The sequence below is a fragment of the Myxocyprinus asiaticus genome, chromosome 31, assembly GCF_019703515.2.
Source record: "Myxocyprinus asiaticus isolate MX2 ecotype Aquarium Trade chromosome 31, UBuf_Myxa_2, whole genome shotgun sequence".
Taxonomy (NCBI): Eukaryota; Metazoa; Chordata; class Actinopteri; order Cypriniformes; family Catostomidae; genus Myxocyprinus; species Myxocyprinus asiaticus.
The window spans coordinates 44,354,998-44,371,239 of NC_059374.1; the positions used below are offsets into that span (position 1 = coordinate 44,354,998).

Here is a 16,242-nt window from a genome sequence, read left to right on the forward strand (position 1 = left end):
ACTAACTGTACTCTTCTCAGTTAATCTGTCGTGTGTCTGTCAGCACTTTAGAGTGGCACACGTACAGTAAATCCCTCAGTATGACACAGATGGACAAAACACACAGCACACACACACACAACACTACACAACTCATTGACCTGAATATATTTAAGACAAAAAAGAGACACATTTCTCAAAAATATCAACTTTTCTCCTGTTTAGACACATAAACAGATCTGTTTTCTACACAACTCTATGCACACTCTACACTAAACTACATTACTGCGATGTAAATAAAGAATAGTACATTACTGTAGGTGAGGAAATGTACTGCCACTGTACTGTGAAGTTAATATCACATTTTCCTGACAGTTAAATTGCAGTATTTTAATGTTTACAGATTGACCCCATTGACTTCCATTGTAAGTGTCTCACTGGAACACACATTGTTGCTTTTTTAAAGTCAAAAATACATTTTTGTGGTAATCAGCATTATGCCACTAATGCTGTTGATTGAGCTGAACTTGTGTTGAACCCGGAATATTCCTTTAAATAAAAAAGATTATTGTTTCCTCATGAACTGTAATATCTCTCTGAGATAAAACATAAAATCATAGTTTGTCTCATTGAATTGATTCTCATTGTGGTTATTTTTGCTGTGCAGATAACAGGAAAATAAATGAACATCTGAATGTCTAAAATAAAGTGTTTCTCTGTGTTTATTATGACTATCACAGGAAATGTCTCCACCGAGTGAAGAACAAGAGAACTGCATATAAACGTGTGAATGTATTCAATGAGGCTGTTAGACTGCTCAAATTATTCTTTTATTTCTGCTGGTTTATAAAATGTGTTTTTCCTTCAGCAAGTAACAGACACTAAAAAAGCATGATCTGTGAAATAACATGTCACACACTGTCAGCTGGTTTAAATGAGTTTCATCTGAAAGTGGGTTTGGACTGTAAATATGTGACAACATGACAGATTTTTATTCTCTCTCTATGATCGCTACCAGATGAGACTCGATTTCTGCTTCTGTTAGAGTCCTGAAACACACAGAGACACACAAACATATGTAAGGATGCAATATTTCTGTTTGGACACATCAGAGAATTAAACTCTGATTGAAGAGATTGTTATTGAAGCCCATTTCCGACAAATAATAATACAAATATTATGAGATACTAAATCTCATAATCTCAACTACTTGATTTTTTTATCTCAAAAAATATTTACTAGTAATAAATACTAGTTCAAATCCCAGGGTGTGCTGAGTGACTCCAGCCAGGTCTCCTAAGCAACCAAATTGGCCCGGTTGCTAGGGAGGGTAGAGTCACATGGGGTAACCTCCTCGCAGTCGCTATAATGTGGTTCATTCTCAGTGGGGCGTGTGGTGAGTTGTGCTTGGATGCCGCGGAGAATAGCGTGAAGCCTCCACATGCGCTATGTCTCCGTGGCAACGCGCTCAACAAGCCACGTGATAAGATGCGCGGATTGATGGTCTCAGACGTGGAGGCAACTGGGATTCGTCCTCCGCCACCCGGACTGAGGCGAGTCACTACGCCACCACGAGGACTTAGAGCGCATTGGGAATTGGGCATTCCAGATTGGGAGAAAAAGGGGGGAAAAAAAAACATCTCATCATTTTGACTTAGTATCATAATTTTAGCTTTTTAATCTCATAATTATGATCTAGTGTATCTCATCATTTCTATCACATCATATAGTATCATAATTATGACTTTTTTATCTAATAATTTTAAATTTTTATCTCAAAATTATTAACTTTTATATCAAATAATAACTTTTTACATCTTAATTTTTAATTTTATCTCATAATTATAACTTTTTATCTCATAATTGTGAATTTTATATCTTAATTATTAATTTTTATATCATAATTTAGATTTTTTATATCATAATTATTCATTTTTATCTCAAATAATGACTTTCTATATCTTAATTTTTAATTTTATATCATAATTATAACTTTTTATACCATAATTTTGATTTTTTTATATCATAATTATTCATTTTTATCTCAAATAATGACTTTTTATATCTTAATTTTGAATTTTATTTCATAATTATAACTTTATATCATAATTATGACTTTTATATAATAATTATTACTTTTTATCTCATTTCATTTTATCTCATCACTTAGCCTTATTGTGGCGTAAATGGGCACTAAGTCAAAATTTACTAAATATTTGAGCGTTGCACCATTAAAATTAGGTAGGACGTAACCCTACATATAAACTAAACATATGGCAGACTCCGACCAGGAGTAACGGATGGGATAAAAAAGCAGACTCATTTAATGACATCAATGAGCTCATGTTTTGGTTGACAGGCATCAGTCATTTCGACATATATTGGTATTTACACTCAATTACATTTACAAGAGAAAAGAAAAACGTACATTTAAGCGGCTCTTCAGCATGAAACCGATCTAACGGTGCCGTTTTTAGTGTGCGTCGCCCAGTGTCAAGTTTCAAAACATTCAAATATATATATAGGATTTTAAAATGAATAAATGTCTGTTTTTCCAGCCTGTTGTATTAGTATTTATCACCGCTCATTTATTTTAGATACAGTTCCTATATATTATTATTTACACAGGGCAAATATACTATTTATTAAATCTACTTTTATTACATATCGTATTTTAATGTCTGGAAAACCAGTCTTTTAAATATTACATTTTATAAATGCAACGACTGAAATTGTTCGGTTGAAGGGGGTACCAAACTGTGAATCCTGAACAAAACAGTTTGGTGAATACATGTTTAATCAGCTTCCACTCAGCTGACAACAATGAAAGTAGCTACGTGATTAGCTAGTTAGCTATAAGCTTGTTATCACGGAGAGTAAAAGACGGACTTTATTTACTTTGCAGCATTGCATCTCACCAACTAGGTAACAATATAGCGTGAAATCAACACTCATCACATACAATCCACCACCACACCGTTGTCTGCTAAGCTGCAAAAAGATGCTCTGATGTTTACCTTTCAATCTACTACATTACTGACTGCACTGACAAACTATAGCTGACTAACAGCAAACAGATGTGATAAACATGAATGACATGGTTGTCAGGGACAGGGTTAATGTTATATTAGTTATATAAAATGGGGTCATTGTTTATTAACTTTCCAGTATGTATTTCACAAACTAGTTAGCAGCTTACCTTGAAAACACCACTCAGCTCATTCCGCCCTGTCTGCAGAGCCACCGTCAGTTCAGAGTCAGCTCTGTAAACAATGGAGTCGGAGCGCGCTCTGCTGGACAAACTACGTAATGACACCAATTCTAAAGCATTGTTTCCTGCATTATATGTTCTGAAAAAGATTTCATATCAGCGCATATCGGTAAAATATATGCCAATACTGATATATCGGTGAAAGGCTAATATCGGCCGATAATATCGGCCGACCGATATCAGTCGGGCACTAGTTACAAGATGAATTTAGTTGGCTGACGTTTTTATTTTTAATTTAAATTGTATTTTTATTGTAAACCACCAGGTAACTTATGCATGTCTTTTTTAGCCTATATCTCTGACACTTTTCAGAGACAATTCTGTTAAAATTATATGAAATTATAAAATCAAATTATTATTCTCCATGTTTTTACTGTTAAAGAAGAGCTCAATTAAATTTTCTTTGGTTGGTATTTAAAGATTTCAGACAGATTTCAGACCAACGCGGCTGCCGCTCAAGCAAATATTCGGTTTTTTTATCTTCTGCGACAGCTGCTGTGAGACACACACGGACGCATCAGGGATTTATGTACACGAGCAGCATGCAGAACTGCCCTGCATTGTGCGGTTTCCCACAAATTAACTAGAAAATCTTGTCCGTGACGACATGGCCCTAATATTATCAGTGGGCTTTTCCAGTGTTTTTGAATGTTGCATTTGCAGTCAAATCATGAGACGTAACTTCTCAGCGAGTGCCAATTACAACTGTGTTGACTCATTTGTATGTACTGTATTTTCCCAAATCAGACAGCAGATAGAGAAAGAAATCTCAGTATAGACTATTATTTCTTTAGATAGGGATAATTTTAAATAAAACTAAATTAATTTGAATTGACAAATTGAAAATGAAGTAGAAATAAAAACTAAATTCAAATTCGAAACATAATAACCTTGGTTGCAATGACTAACGCAGCTTTCATTTTCTTTAGTCTATGTTTGAGTGGAGGGAAAAGAAACAAATAATTGAAATGTCAACAGAACACAATAAGAAGTGTGTTAAAGGACAGTTTTGTCTTCATACACCTAAAGCATATGCTTTCATTCTGAAACCACTTTGAAGTTCAGCAGGATACTAATCATAAAATATACATATGAAATGCAACAGAGGTGTTTTTGTTACATTTATATTGACAAACTGTTAGTTTTAGTTGTGAAGTTTAAAATAAGCTTAAAATATTGATGTTGAGTTTACGGTTACAATTTTAATTCAGATTCATGAACAGATTCATTCGGACTCGGACTCGCCTCGGACTTGGAGCCTGTTATGGACTCGGTCTTGAGTCCGACTCAGCCCCTTTTGGACTCGGACTCGATTGTTTAAAGACTCGGACTTGACTCAGACTCGACTAAGGTGGACTTGAACCCAACACTAGTACGTAACATGCGTGAAAACACATCAGAGTAGTCGGCCATTAGGGCTGGGCAAAGTTGCAGGAGGGCTCTGTAGTCCCCTTGAAAATGGGCATGTAAGGGGGGCTCTGTAGCACCCCCATTTTCACCTACAGTTACCAAACTTGGTTCATATATAGTTCTTATCAAGCCGGACAGCTTTAATATTTATAGTCATTAGCTCCACCAAACAAGAAGTCGGCAATTTTGGATTTTCTGAAAATCGCAAGCTCTGAAGTTTTAAATACTCCTCCTAGGGTATAGCATCATGCCAAGACATTGTAGATGCTAAATTGCGAACGGATTTGTGATATTCTGAACGGTGCTGCCATGGCGAAGCAATACATTTATGGCTAAAAATGTGAAACAGGAAGTTCCTTATATCTTCTGTGTGCATTGCATGATTTTGATGAAAATTCAGCTGTATGTTTGATAATGGGGGCTGATCACATTTATGCAGCTATTATAGGTCACGGTCATAGTGCCACTAACTGGCAGCAGGAAGTATGGCACATTTAACAGACTTTGAAATAGCCATCTTATTTTTACATGAATTGCTCCAAAATTCTTTAGAATAATGTCAAGACAATGCTGATGTAAATTTGTAAAGGGATATTTGATATCTTAAATACTGTTGCCATGGCAATGCATTAATTGTTATTTTTCCTTTCTTCCTATATCTGGGTGTTTTTGAGGCACTTGGCATGCTTAAAATTTCATGAAATTTTGCACACACATCAGAGTCATTGGCTATTAGGTCTGGGCAAAAGTTCACATATGGGCATGTAGGGGGGCTCTGTAGTGCCCTCTCCTACAGTCACCAAAATTGGTACATATAAAGTTCTCATCAAGCCGGAAAACTTTCATAGTTATAATCATTAGGTCCGCCCAACAATAAGTTGGTCATTTTGGATTTTTTTTTATATTGCAGTCTCTGAACTTTTAAATACTCCTTCTAGGTGACACATTGAAGATGCTAAATTGCAAACAGATTTTGATATATCGAACGGTGTTGCCATGGCAAGGCATTAAATTAATGGCGAAAAATGGGAAACAGGAAGTGTCATATCTTCTGTGTGCAATGTGTGATTTAGATCAAAATTGAGAGACTTGGGGGCTAATCACATGGATTTGATTATTTTGGGTCACGGTCATAGCGCCACCACCTGGCAGCAGGAAGTGTGGCTCTTACAACAGACTCTAAAATAGTCTTATATTTACCCAAATTGCTTCAAAATTATTTAGAATAATGTCAAATGCCAAATGCATGTGTCCGCCATGCACTGTTTTTCCGAAATGGACCAGTTGTGCTTGGGCACGTCATCGCTGCTTGCAGCTATATTTTATTACTTAGTATAATAATTTTGATTTTTGTATCATAATGTTAGCTTTTTAATTTCATAATTATGACATAGAATCTTATATTTTCGACTTTTTATTTCATAATTATGACTATCTCACAATTTTGACTTCTAATCTCATAATTTTAACATTTTATTTCAAAATAATGACTTCTTTATCTCAAAATTATGAACTTATATCTGATAATTAAGCATTTTTTTTATGTGGCATGAATGGGCTTGTTCACACTGCACACAATACCAATTTGTTTTCCAATCAATCCAATTTTACTTAGATTTCAAATAACATTTGGATCAGGTTTGCATTTGCTTTTCAGACTACAAACAACTAAATAAATTTCAGTTGAAAACAGTAAAATATCTGTAAAAGAGCCAAATATTTTTTCTGCCAGCATGAAGGACAAGGAGACTGGTGTTTTCTAAACTTTCAGATTAGTCTTTCTATCCAACAGAGCATCTGACAAACACTAAACATATTTTCTGAAGGCAGTTTACCTTTTAGAAATGTTTCCCTAACTGAACAACTGACAATTATTTGTATTACAGCCGTGACGACATTAAACTTTGAGCATCTTTAAACTGTCTTTTACATCAGTTATTCTCTTTTTATGAATGATTCAAGCAGACACTGGCTCGGAACAGATTCAGTGAGATTATTCAGTCGTTATTATTATTATCAGTTCTGCTCACTGTACCTGAATTTGGGATTTTCCTTAGTGACAACGCCCACCTCCAGCTCACTGCATTTAAAGTCCATGGAAAGAACAGACGATAAACACGAGATCGCCATCTAGAGGACAGGAGAGATGAGCACTGCAGTTTAGTATTCTGCTATTAAATACACTGATGCCAAATATTATTTGTTTTAATTGTTATGGTTCTAAGTATTATAATAAACAATGTCTTCTTATGCTTCACTTTATAGAGCACAAAAGCACCCAACCATCTTGGTTTCGGAAGTACTTTTCCCATTCATTTTTTCCATAAAATGTCATAAAATCCTTCATAAAATAGTTGTGCACTATGAATCAAACCAACCAGCTCCGAGGTGAATCACAACATCACAAACTTTGATTTGAAGCAAAAATGTATTTGAAAGTTGGACATAAAGACAAAGAAACAAGACTGTGTACTTACCGTCTTTCATGAGGGCACAAGCTACAATCCCATGATTAAATACGATAAAACTACTGATTTAAATTTGTTAATTATAAGTATAGAAAAAATATATTTTAATTTTATTGTAAAATATTCAGATATAAACAAATACATAAGTAGTTTAAGAGTGTAGGGAGAGCGACTCGATTGCGTCATTCGCAGTGTGTCACGGGAGTGGGCGGATTCTCTGATTGGTGGATCTCTCTTTAGGATTATGGGAAGTGTAGTTCTTCACCAGGAATTCCGCTATTAAACCTTTAAGCTCTAAAGGTGTTTTTAAAGATTTTTTGTTTCAGTGGCATACCCAAAATGAAATGCTTATAACTTAAAAAAAAAAAAAAAAAAAAGAAAAAAAAAATCATTACATAGATTATGATAAATTCTAGGACTCTCAGCCTAAGAAACTGCTGAAAAATCACAAGAAAAAAAGGCGGCTCTGAAAAACTGCTTTTGTTTTGTTCCCAATCATGTCAACTGTATCTGAGAAGAGTTTGTGTTGATACGACAAAGCAATCAAAAGTTATAACATTACAAATATAATTTATCATAGTGTCCAAAAAACGTCTCCAAACAAATAAAACATAATAACTGTACATAAGAACTAATTACACATGCAAACACAACAATGACTATACAGGTGCATCTCAATAAATTAGAATGTCGTGGAAAAGTTCATTTATTTCAGTAATTCAACTCAAATTGTGAAACTCGTGTATTAAATAAATTCAATGCACACAGACTGAAGTAGTTTAAGTCTTTGGTTCTTTTAATTGTGATGATTTTGGCTCACATTTAACAAAAACCCACCAATTCACTATCTCAACAAATTAGAATATAGTGACATGCCAATCAGCTAATCAACTCAAAACACCTGCAAAGGTTTCCTGAGCCTTCAAAATGGTCTCTCAGTTTGGTTCACTAGGCTACACAATCATGGGGAAGACTGCTGATCTGACAGTTGTCCAGAAGACAATCATTGACACCCTTCACAAGGAGGGTAAGCCACAAACATTCATTGCCAAAGAAGCTGGCTGTTCACAGAGTGCTGTATCCAAGCATGTTAACAGAAAGTTGAGTGGAAGGAAAAAGTGTGGAAGAAAAAGATGCACAACCAACCGAGAGAACCGCAGCCTTATGATTGTCAAGCAAAATCGATTCAAGAATTTGGGTGAACTTCACAAGGAATGGACTGAGGCTGGGGTCAAGGCATCAAGACACAGACATGTCAAGGAATTTAGCTACAGTTGTCGTATTCCTCTTGTTAAGCCACTCCTGAACCACAGACAACGTCAGAGGCGTCTTACCTGAGCTAAGGAGAAGAAGAACTGGACTGTTGCCCAGTGGTCCAAAGTCCTCTTTTCAGATGAGAGCAAGTTTTGTATTTCATTTGGAAACCAAGGTCCTAGAGTCTGGAGGAAGGGTGGAGAAGCTCATAGCCCAAGTTGCTTGAAGTCCAGTGTTAAGTTTCCACAGTCTGTGATGATTTGGGGTGCAATGTCATCTGCTGGTGTTGGTCCATTGTGTTTTTTGAAAACCAAAGTCACTGCACCCGTTTACCAAGCATTTTGGAGCACTTCATGCTTCCTTCTGCTGACCAGCTTTTTAAAGATGCTGATTTCATTTTCCAGCAGGATTTGGCACCTGCCCACACTGCCAAAAGCACCAAAAGTTGGTTAAATGACCATGGTGTTGGTGTGCTTGACTGGCCAGCAAACTCACCAGACCTGAACCCCATAGAGAATCTATGGGGTACTGTCAAGAGGAAAATGAGAAACAAGAGACCAAAAAATGCAAATGAGCTGAAGGCCACTGTCAAAGAAACCTGGGCTTCCATACCACCTCAGCAGTGCCACAAACTGATCACCTCCATGCCACGCCGAATTGAGGCAGTAATTAAAGCAAAAGGAGCCCCTACCAAGTATTGAGTACATATACAGTAAATGAACATACTTTCCAGAAGGCCAACAATTCACTAAAAATGTTTTTTTTATTGGTCTTATGATGTATTCTAATTTTTTGAGATAGTGAATTGGTGGGTTTTTGTTAAATGTGAGCCAAAATCATCACAATTAAAAGAACCAAAGACTTAAACTACTTCAGTCTGTGTGCATTGAATTTATTTAATACATGAGTTTCACAATTTGAGTTGAATTACTGAAATAAATGAATTTTTCCACGACATTCTAATTTATTGAGATGCACCTGTAAGTCTGAATGGCTGAAACGATAAGTCGACATTATCAACAACGTCGACAATTAAAAATTGTCGACATAAATTTTCATTGTCGAATAGTCGATAGATCACATTAAATTCGAATGATATATGACACATGGCTATTTGATCAGTTTAAAATTTGTAATTGATTGCAATAATATGAACAGTGCAATTTAAAAGGATTAAACATGACTTTTTTTTTAAATTACGTTGAAATAACGTGGAATGATGACTTAAACAGAAGAATATACCATCGATTAACCACCTCAGAGCTCATGGTAGGTCTTTCTTTAAAGATTTATAAGTTGTCGTTAATAATCTATTCACCAATGGAGAAAATTAATGGGATTTTTACTTCCTGAGCCAGTTAGAACACACTGCTACAAAAACACAACACCGTATAATTCACAATGTATTTCTATATTTAGTGAATCACAAACAACCCTGTTGTGTACCTCTACAGTTGTGTCGTAGGAGAGCTCGGGCTGTTTCTTCAGTTTTTTCTCCAGGTAACTGTTTGCCTCTGTGTGTTTCGTCCCAACGCTTGTCGCCCTGAACCCGCAGAAATACCCGGCCGGGTCACATTTATAGAGCAGGGGTCCCATCTGGGGGTCCATAGCGATTAGAATCATACCTGAATCACAGACAGCATTCACAATCACAACGCTGCAGATCTCACTGAATCAAAGAAACATTAAGTGTTTATAGATAAACGAGCTCACAGCAGCCGAGCGGTCTCATCTCTGCATTCTGTGTGTACACCTGCGAGATATCCGCCATACGACGACACAACATATCCGCTGTGATGTCATAACCAAATTTATATTTCCAATCGCCGGCCTCCACGCGAGCCCGATGCACCTGAGAACGACTGTCAGCTATACACAGAAACACACACATATAAACACAGAAACACACTGAGCGTCAGTTCAAATTATGATATATGTGAGAACCAAAAAAATCTGTATTTTTGTCTTGTTTTCCAGTAAATCTATCCAATTATCCTAAACCCTTTTCATGCATAGTGGTCTCTACAGGGGACAGCCATTTAAAAGTCATGTTTTTCATAGGTTCAAATGGTATAGTTCAAATCCTTTACTTCATAACATTTGTACACGTACTGAATGAACCTGGTAGCAAGTGTTTTAAAGTGCAAATAAAACCAGTGCAAACCAACATGACCAACTGAAGGCCGTTCACCTGCAGAATATCAGTCAAATCCTTCTATAAAACAAAACCCTACAAGGGTAAAAATTAAAAATAATAAAGTCAAATACAAGGAACAGTATAATTTGTAGATTTTTTAAATATTGACTTTATGTAAACAGCGAATTATGATTTGACGTGTGTCCACTAAATTGGACATCATGCATCAGATCAGGTATATTCAGTGTTTCAGATCAAAGATAAAACATAAAAGCTAAAAGTTATATAGTTGAGGTTGTTACATCCATAGCACAGAATATGGATATAGCATATAGTCTCACTATACTATAGCACTGTTTAACCCTTTAAGCTCTGAAGGTGTTTTTAAAGATTTCCTGTTTCAGTGGCATACCCCAAATTAAAGGCTTACAACTCAACAAAAAACAAGAAGGGTCAAGTGTTTGGTATCACTGTAAAGACAACTTTTCTAATTTGTTAATGATATAAATTATGATACATTCTGAGACTCTCAGCCTAAGAAACTGCTGAAAAATCAAAAAACGTACGTTTTTTTTCTTATTTGACATTATATAACTCTGAGTGTAAATAAGGTTTCTGTTTTCTTCTCAATCATGTCAACTGTATCAGAGAAAATTTTGTGTTCATATGACAAAGCAATCAAATGTTACGGCATTAAAAAAATAATTAATCATAGTGTTCAAAAACATCTCCAAACAAATAAAACATAATAATTGTACATAAGAACTAATTACACATGCAAACACAACAATGACTAAAGGTTTGCATAGCATGCAGACATGATTTTAGTAATGAGATTTCACAGAATGAGTTTCATTCTGTGTCATTTGAGTCATCATTGAGTCTGTGTCATGTATTTGGCGCCATCTCCTGGTGGTCATATGTAACATTGTGCTTCATGTGGATTATCTAATGATCTATACATCTGATTATCTTGTGTGTGGACTCGTTTGAAAGATAATCAACTTCTCTAAGGAATGGTATGTGATATTTTATGTTCGGTTTATTTTTCGTGAAGTTATAAGTGAAAACACGGCATATAAGCAACACCAAGATAATTATCAAAGACATATACTTAGCTATTACTCACTATATTTTTGTCTGTGAGTAAAACAAATAGGCTGGTTGTATTTTACTCTTTGAGAGTTTTCCAACAGCATATGACACATGACTATTTGATCAGTTTGATGTTTTTACTGATTGCAATAATATGTACAGTGCGATTTTATTTGTATATATAATCAAAACAGTACACTTCTGATTTGTCTGTAAATTTCAAAGCACTTGTTCAGTTTTGGTCATAATGTCTACATGCATTATAAAGTAGAGCTTCTAAACTTTCAAACGATACCTATTTTGTGTTGGTCAGGACTGTAGTTGTTAATATTTTGATGATTATTTTTATTTCTCGCAGGCCCATCTGAGCTTTAAGGGTTAAAGTATAGTATATAGTATATTTACTACATTTTCATAGCCCAGAATACCACATAGGTAAAATTGCTTTAAAATATTTGTTGCACAACATTACAATTAAATGATAAATTCATAGTTTTCACATAGTTCTGTTCATTACTCTCATAATATACATTATATAAAGTTGAAAACGTAAACGCATGATGTCCCACATTAATAGTGGACACATTAATATGTTTCTGAACAATTAATGTTAAAGAAAATGAAAATTCTCTCATTATTCACTTACCCTGATGCCATCCCAGATGTGTATGACTGTCTTTCTTCACAAATGAGGATTTTTGGAAGAAGATAGAGCTCTGTCAGGTCCTTATAATGGAAGAACACGGGTGCCAGAACTTTGACGGTCCAAAAGTCACATTTAGGCAGCAGAAAAGTAATCAATTTGACTCCAGTCGATCAATGAATGTCTTCTGAAGCGAATCGATAGGTTTATGTAAGAAACAAGTCGATAATTAAAACGTTATTAACTTTAAATTGGTGCTTCCATCCTGGGCTCTCATGCTGTTTGAAATGACCGAACTCTCGCGTGAACTTGCCGGTGCATTTATGTCACGCTTCGCGCCAGCTGCTGGCTGGAAGCGCTTTTTAAAAGTTAATAACGTTTTAATTATCAAATTATTTTTTACACAAACATATAAATTCGCTTCAGAAGACATTCACTGATCGACTGGATTACTTTTTTGCTGCCTAAATGTGACTTTTGGACCATCAAAGTGCTGGCACCCGTGTGCTTCTATTATATGGACCTGACAGAGTTTGATTGCACTCAAACACAAACGAGCACAAGATCTGCAGAGCAGAACGACTTCAATTTGGGTCTGTTCCTCACACAAAGCTATCATAGGACGTCAGAAGACATGAAATAAAGAATTCAAAATGTATGGTACTTTTTAAATACTTATATAATACTTTCATGTCCTTTTTGGAGCTTGATCACTGGTCACTTTATGCTTTCATTGTATGGGAAAGAGCAGCATGAACATTCTGCTAAACATCTCTTTTTGTGTTCCCCAAAAGAAAAAAAAGTCATATGGGTTTGGAATGACATGAGGGTGAATAAATGACAGACGTTTCATTTTTTGGGTGAAATATTCCTTCAAGAATGAGAGAGAAAGTGCGTGTATAACCTGACAGTGTGAATCAGTATATGTGTGTAATCTGAAACACACACACCGTAATGTCCTGTCATGACACATCCGATCCGTGGAGTGAGTCGGAACATGTTTGTTACCGTCGATACATCCAGGAGTGTATCCTGCACATGAGAGGATAGAGAAAGAGATGCTTACACACATACACACACAAACACACAAACTGTACACTCAATGACACTCACAAGTCAGCGTAATTGAAGAGCATCAGAGCATCTCTGCAGAAACAACACACTGAACGACTGACTCTTTTAAAGCCGTCTGATTGATGAATGCATTTGAGCTGCTTTATTCCGATTGAAATGAGATACAAACATTTAATCACAGGTGTGTTACCGGAACTTTCTTCTGTGTGACGACCACAGCACAGTCTGTTCCTCTGATGCCCACAGACGTCAGGCCGCTCTGAGTGACCGCTTTGAAGGCATACTCTGTCAATGACAATATTTAATTAATTATTTAATTAATTAAAGGTGTTGTAAGTGATTTTTTTCATGGGAAAAGTATGCAAAAAAATGTCACACTCCCTGTAAACAGCAAACAAAAATGTGTCCGCAGACAATGACACTTTCTACCTGTCAATCATTTTGCGCGTTCTCATAGTATTGTAGCTGCAGCGAATTATTGAGGCTTAATGCCATTTTATGCCATGTTGTTCATAACAGTTGTCAGTCGAGGGCGCTGTTTTACTGCTGTTGCTTTTAACAAACGTTTCTGCACGATATTGGTCTCAATAAAGATCATTTGATATCTTTGGAGGGCGGGGTTTTGGAAAGAGGGGGCGTGGCTAATCCAACAGCATTCCAAGCTAAAATCGCTTAAAGCACCTTTAAATACACCAAGAACCCTAATAAATTGACTTTACTCAATTGATTGAATAAACTCACTCTTTCAATTAAATTGAGTAATGGCGTCTCTTAAACTTGTATAATTAAGTTAACTTAGTGATCACATAAAATTAACTAGATGGAAATAGACTTAACTCAGGTTTGCTTTTTAAATGTTGTTGTTTCTACTTATTATTAATTATTATTAAATTCCTTTGACCAAGGACACAGAATTAATTAATTCAAGCGCAAGGCATTATGGGTATACCTTTGTACTCAATAATTTGAGCTATGAGCCCAAAACTTGACACATCAAGCAATGTTTAATTAAAGACAACTATTTTTTTCCCAGTACATTAGGGTTTACGGTGTACAATACTGCTACACAAGAGCAAATGAAGCATATAGTGCAACCCACTATTGCTTTATACGTTAAGTTTAAGGTCTGTATTGTTTTTCAAGTCAAATATCAACACATGACTATAAACTGTATGATCCCACAGGAAAATATGCGCATTCTGCACATTGGTAGGCTACATAACACATAATAATGTTTACCCTACTACTAATAATAAAATGCATTAATTTCTCGCCCCAGTAAATATGAGATAAAAACTTTAATAATGGTGAAAACAGATTGTGAGTCTCTTACCGACTTGATATAATCGGCCCTCAGGTGAGAAGATGGTGATGTGTCGATCAAATCCAGCGTTTGAACCGCGAGACATCCTTATAAACTCTTAAAATACTGCACGAGCTTTATTAACCCAATCTGTCTGCATTTACAAACACAAACACGATCCTTGAGGATAAATGTGTTGAAAATGCCGCGACAGCGTCGAGTAAGAGTGAGTAAGCGATATTTACTTTTACTTTCTCTTTTATTCAGAAGAGGAAGTCTGTTTGTGTATGTAATAATGCATTAAACACATGAACTCAAGTCATTAAGTGTCTCATATTGAAACACAAAGAAGCTGCATCCTTAAAAATACAATTCAAGATCCATTTAAGATGTAAAATTGTACCATGGTACAATGCACTAGCCTTTAAGGTTTACCCGCTTAAAACCTCCATCAAATTTAAATAAAACTTAAAACATGTATTTTATTTGATTAAAGATAACTCAGTTCAGTTTGATGAAATTGTGTTATGAAATCGAAATGCATAAAGGTTAAAATAATTTTTTTTTTGATTGTGATGGGTTTTCGATGTAATGGTTCTTTGAGCTCATCTTCATCAAAGTCACAAGTATAGACAAACACAATGTGCTTAAGATAACAACACACAAACAATTATAATCTTTCATGTCTTTATTCAACACATCCCATTAAACATTCACAGTGCTGTGGAAAAAGTAAGTGAACCCTCACTATTGGGTTATGGTTTGGGCTCTGACTGGGACACTCCAAAAGGTGGATTTTCTTTTTTTGAAGTCATTCTGTAGTGGATTTACTTCGATGTTTAGGGTCATTGTCCTGCTGCATCACTCAACTTCTACTGAGCTTCAGCTGGCGCTCAGAAATTTTTTAGTTGGACAGCAGCAGCTTCCTTCGTGATGTCCTGCCATGGACACCGTACCTGTTTAATGTTTTCCGTATAGTAGACTCATGAACAGAGATGTTAACCAGTTCCAATGATTCCTTCAAGCCTTTATCTGTCACTCTAGGGTTCTTCTTTACCTCATTGAGCATTCTGCGGTGTTCCCTTTGAGTCATCTTGACTAGACGGCCACTTCTAGTGAGAGTACCTATAGTACTAAATCATCTCCATTTATAGACAGTTTGTCTAACTGTGGACAGATGAATATCTAAACTCTTCAAGATAACTTTATAACCCTTTCCAGCTTTATGCAAAAGCACCAATTCTTGATTATAAGTCTTCCGAGATCTCTTTTTTTTGCGATGGTCCACGTCAGCAGATGAATAGCAAACTCAAAATGTTTGAGTGCTCTTTATAAGTCAAAGTAGCTCTAACCCACACCTACAATCTCGTTTCATTAATTAGATGCCAGGTTTGCCAACTCATGACTCTAATTAGCTTTTGTTGATGTCTTTAACCTATGGGTTCACTTACTTTTTCCAACCTACACTGTGAATGTTTAATAGGATGTGTTCAATAAACACATGAAAGATTATAACTGTTGTGTGTTGTTAAATTAAGCACATTGTGTTTGTCTATACTTGTGACTTTGATGAAGATGAGATCACATTTTATGACCAATTAATGCAGA

General features: G+C 35.6%; 1 protein-coding gene across 2 annotated transcripts; it reads right to left on the minus strand.

The window, feature by feature from the left end:
• Positions 1-683: 683 nt before the first annotated feature.
• LOC127421837 (proteasome subunit alpha type-6-like) lies at positions 684-14,886 on the minus strand. 2 transcript variants are annotated; one of them, XM_051665005.1, is made up of 7 exons: positions 14,665-14,886; positions 13,522-13,616; positions 13,208-13,289; positions 10,096-10,251; positions 9,829-10,007; positions 6,696-6,790; positions 684-1,028 (listed from the first exon to the last, which is right to left on the minus strand). In XM_051665005.1, exons 1-7 carry the CDS (start codon positions 14,738-14,740, stop codon positions 971-973), a joined length of 741 nt encoding a protein of 246 aa, XP_051520965.1. In that variant the 5' UTR covers positions 14,741-14,886; the 3' UTR covers positions 684-970. The 2 variants fall into 2 exon arrangements, with proteins under 2 accessions (XP_051520965.1, XP_051520966.1); XM_051665006.1 differs by lacking the exon at positions 14,665-14,886 and having other exon boundaries at positions 13,501-13,525.
• Between the last annotated feature and the right edge of the window lie 1,356 nt (positions 14,887-16,242).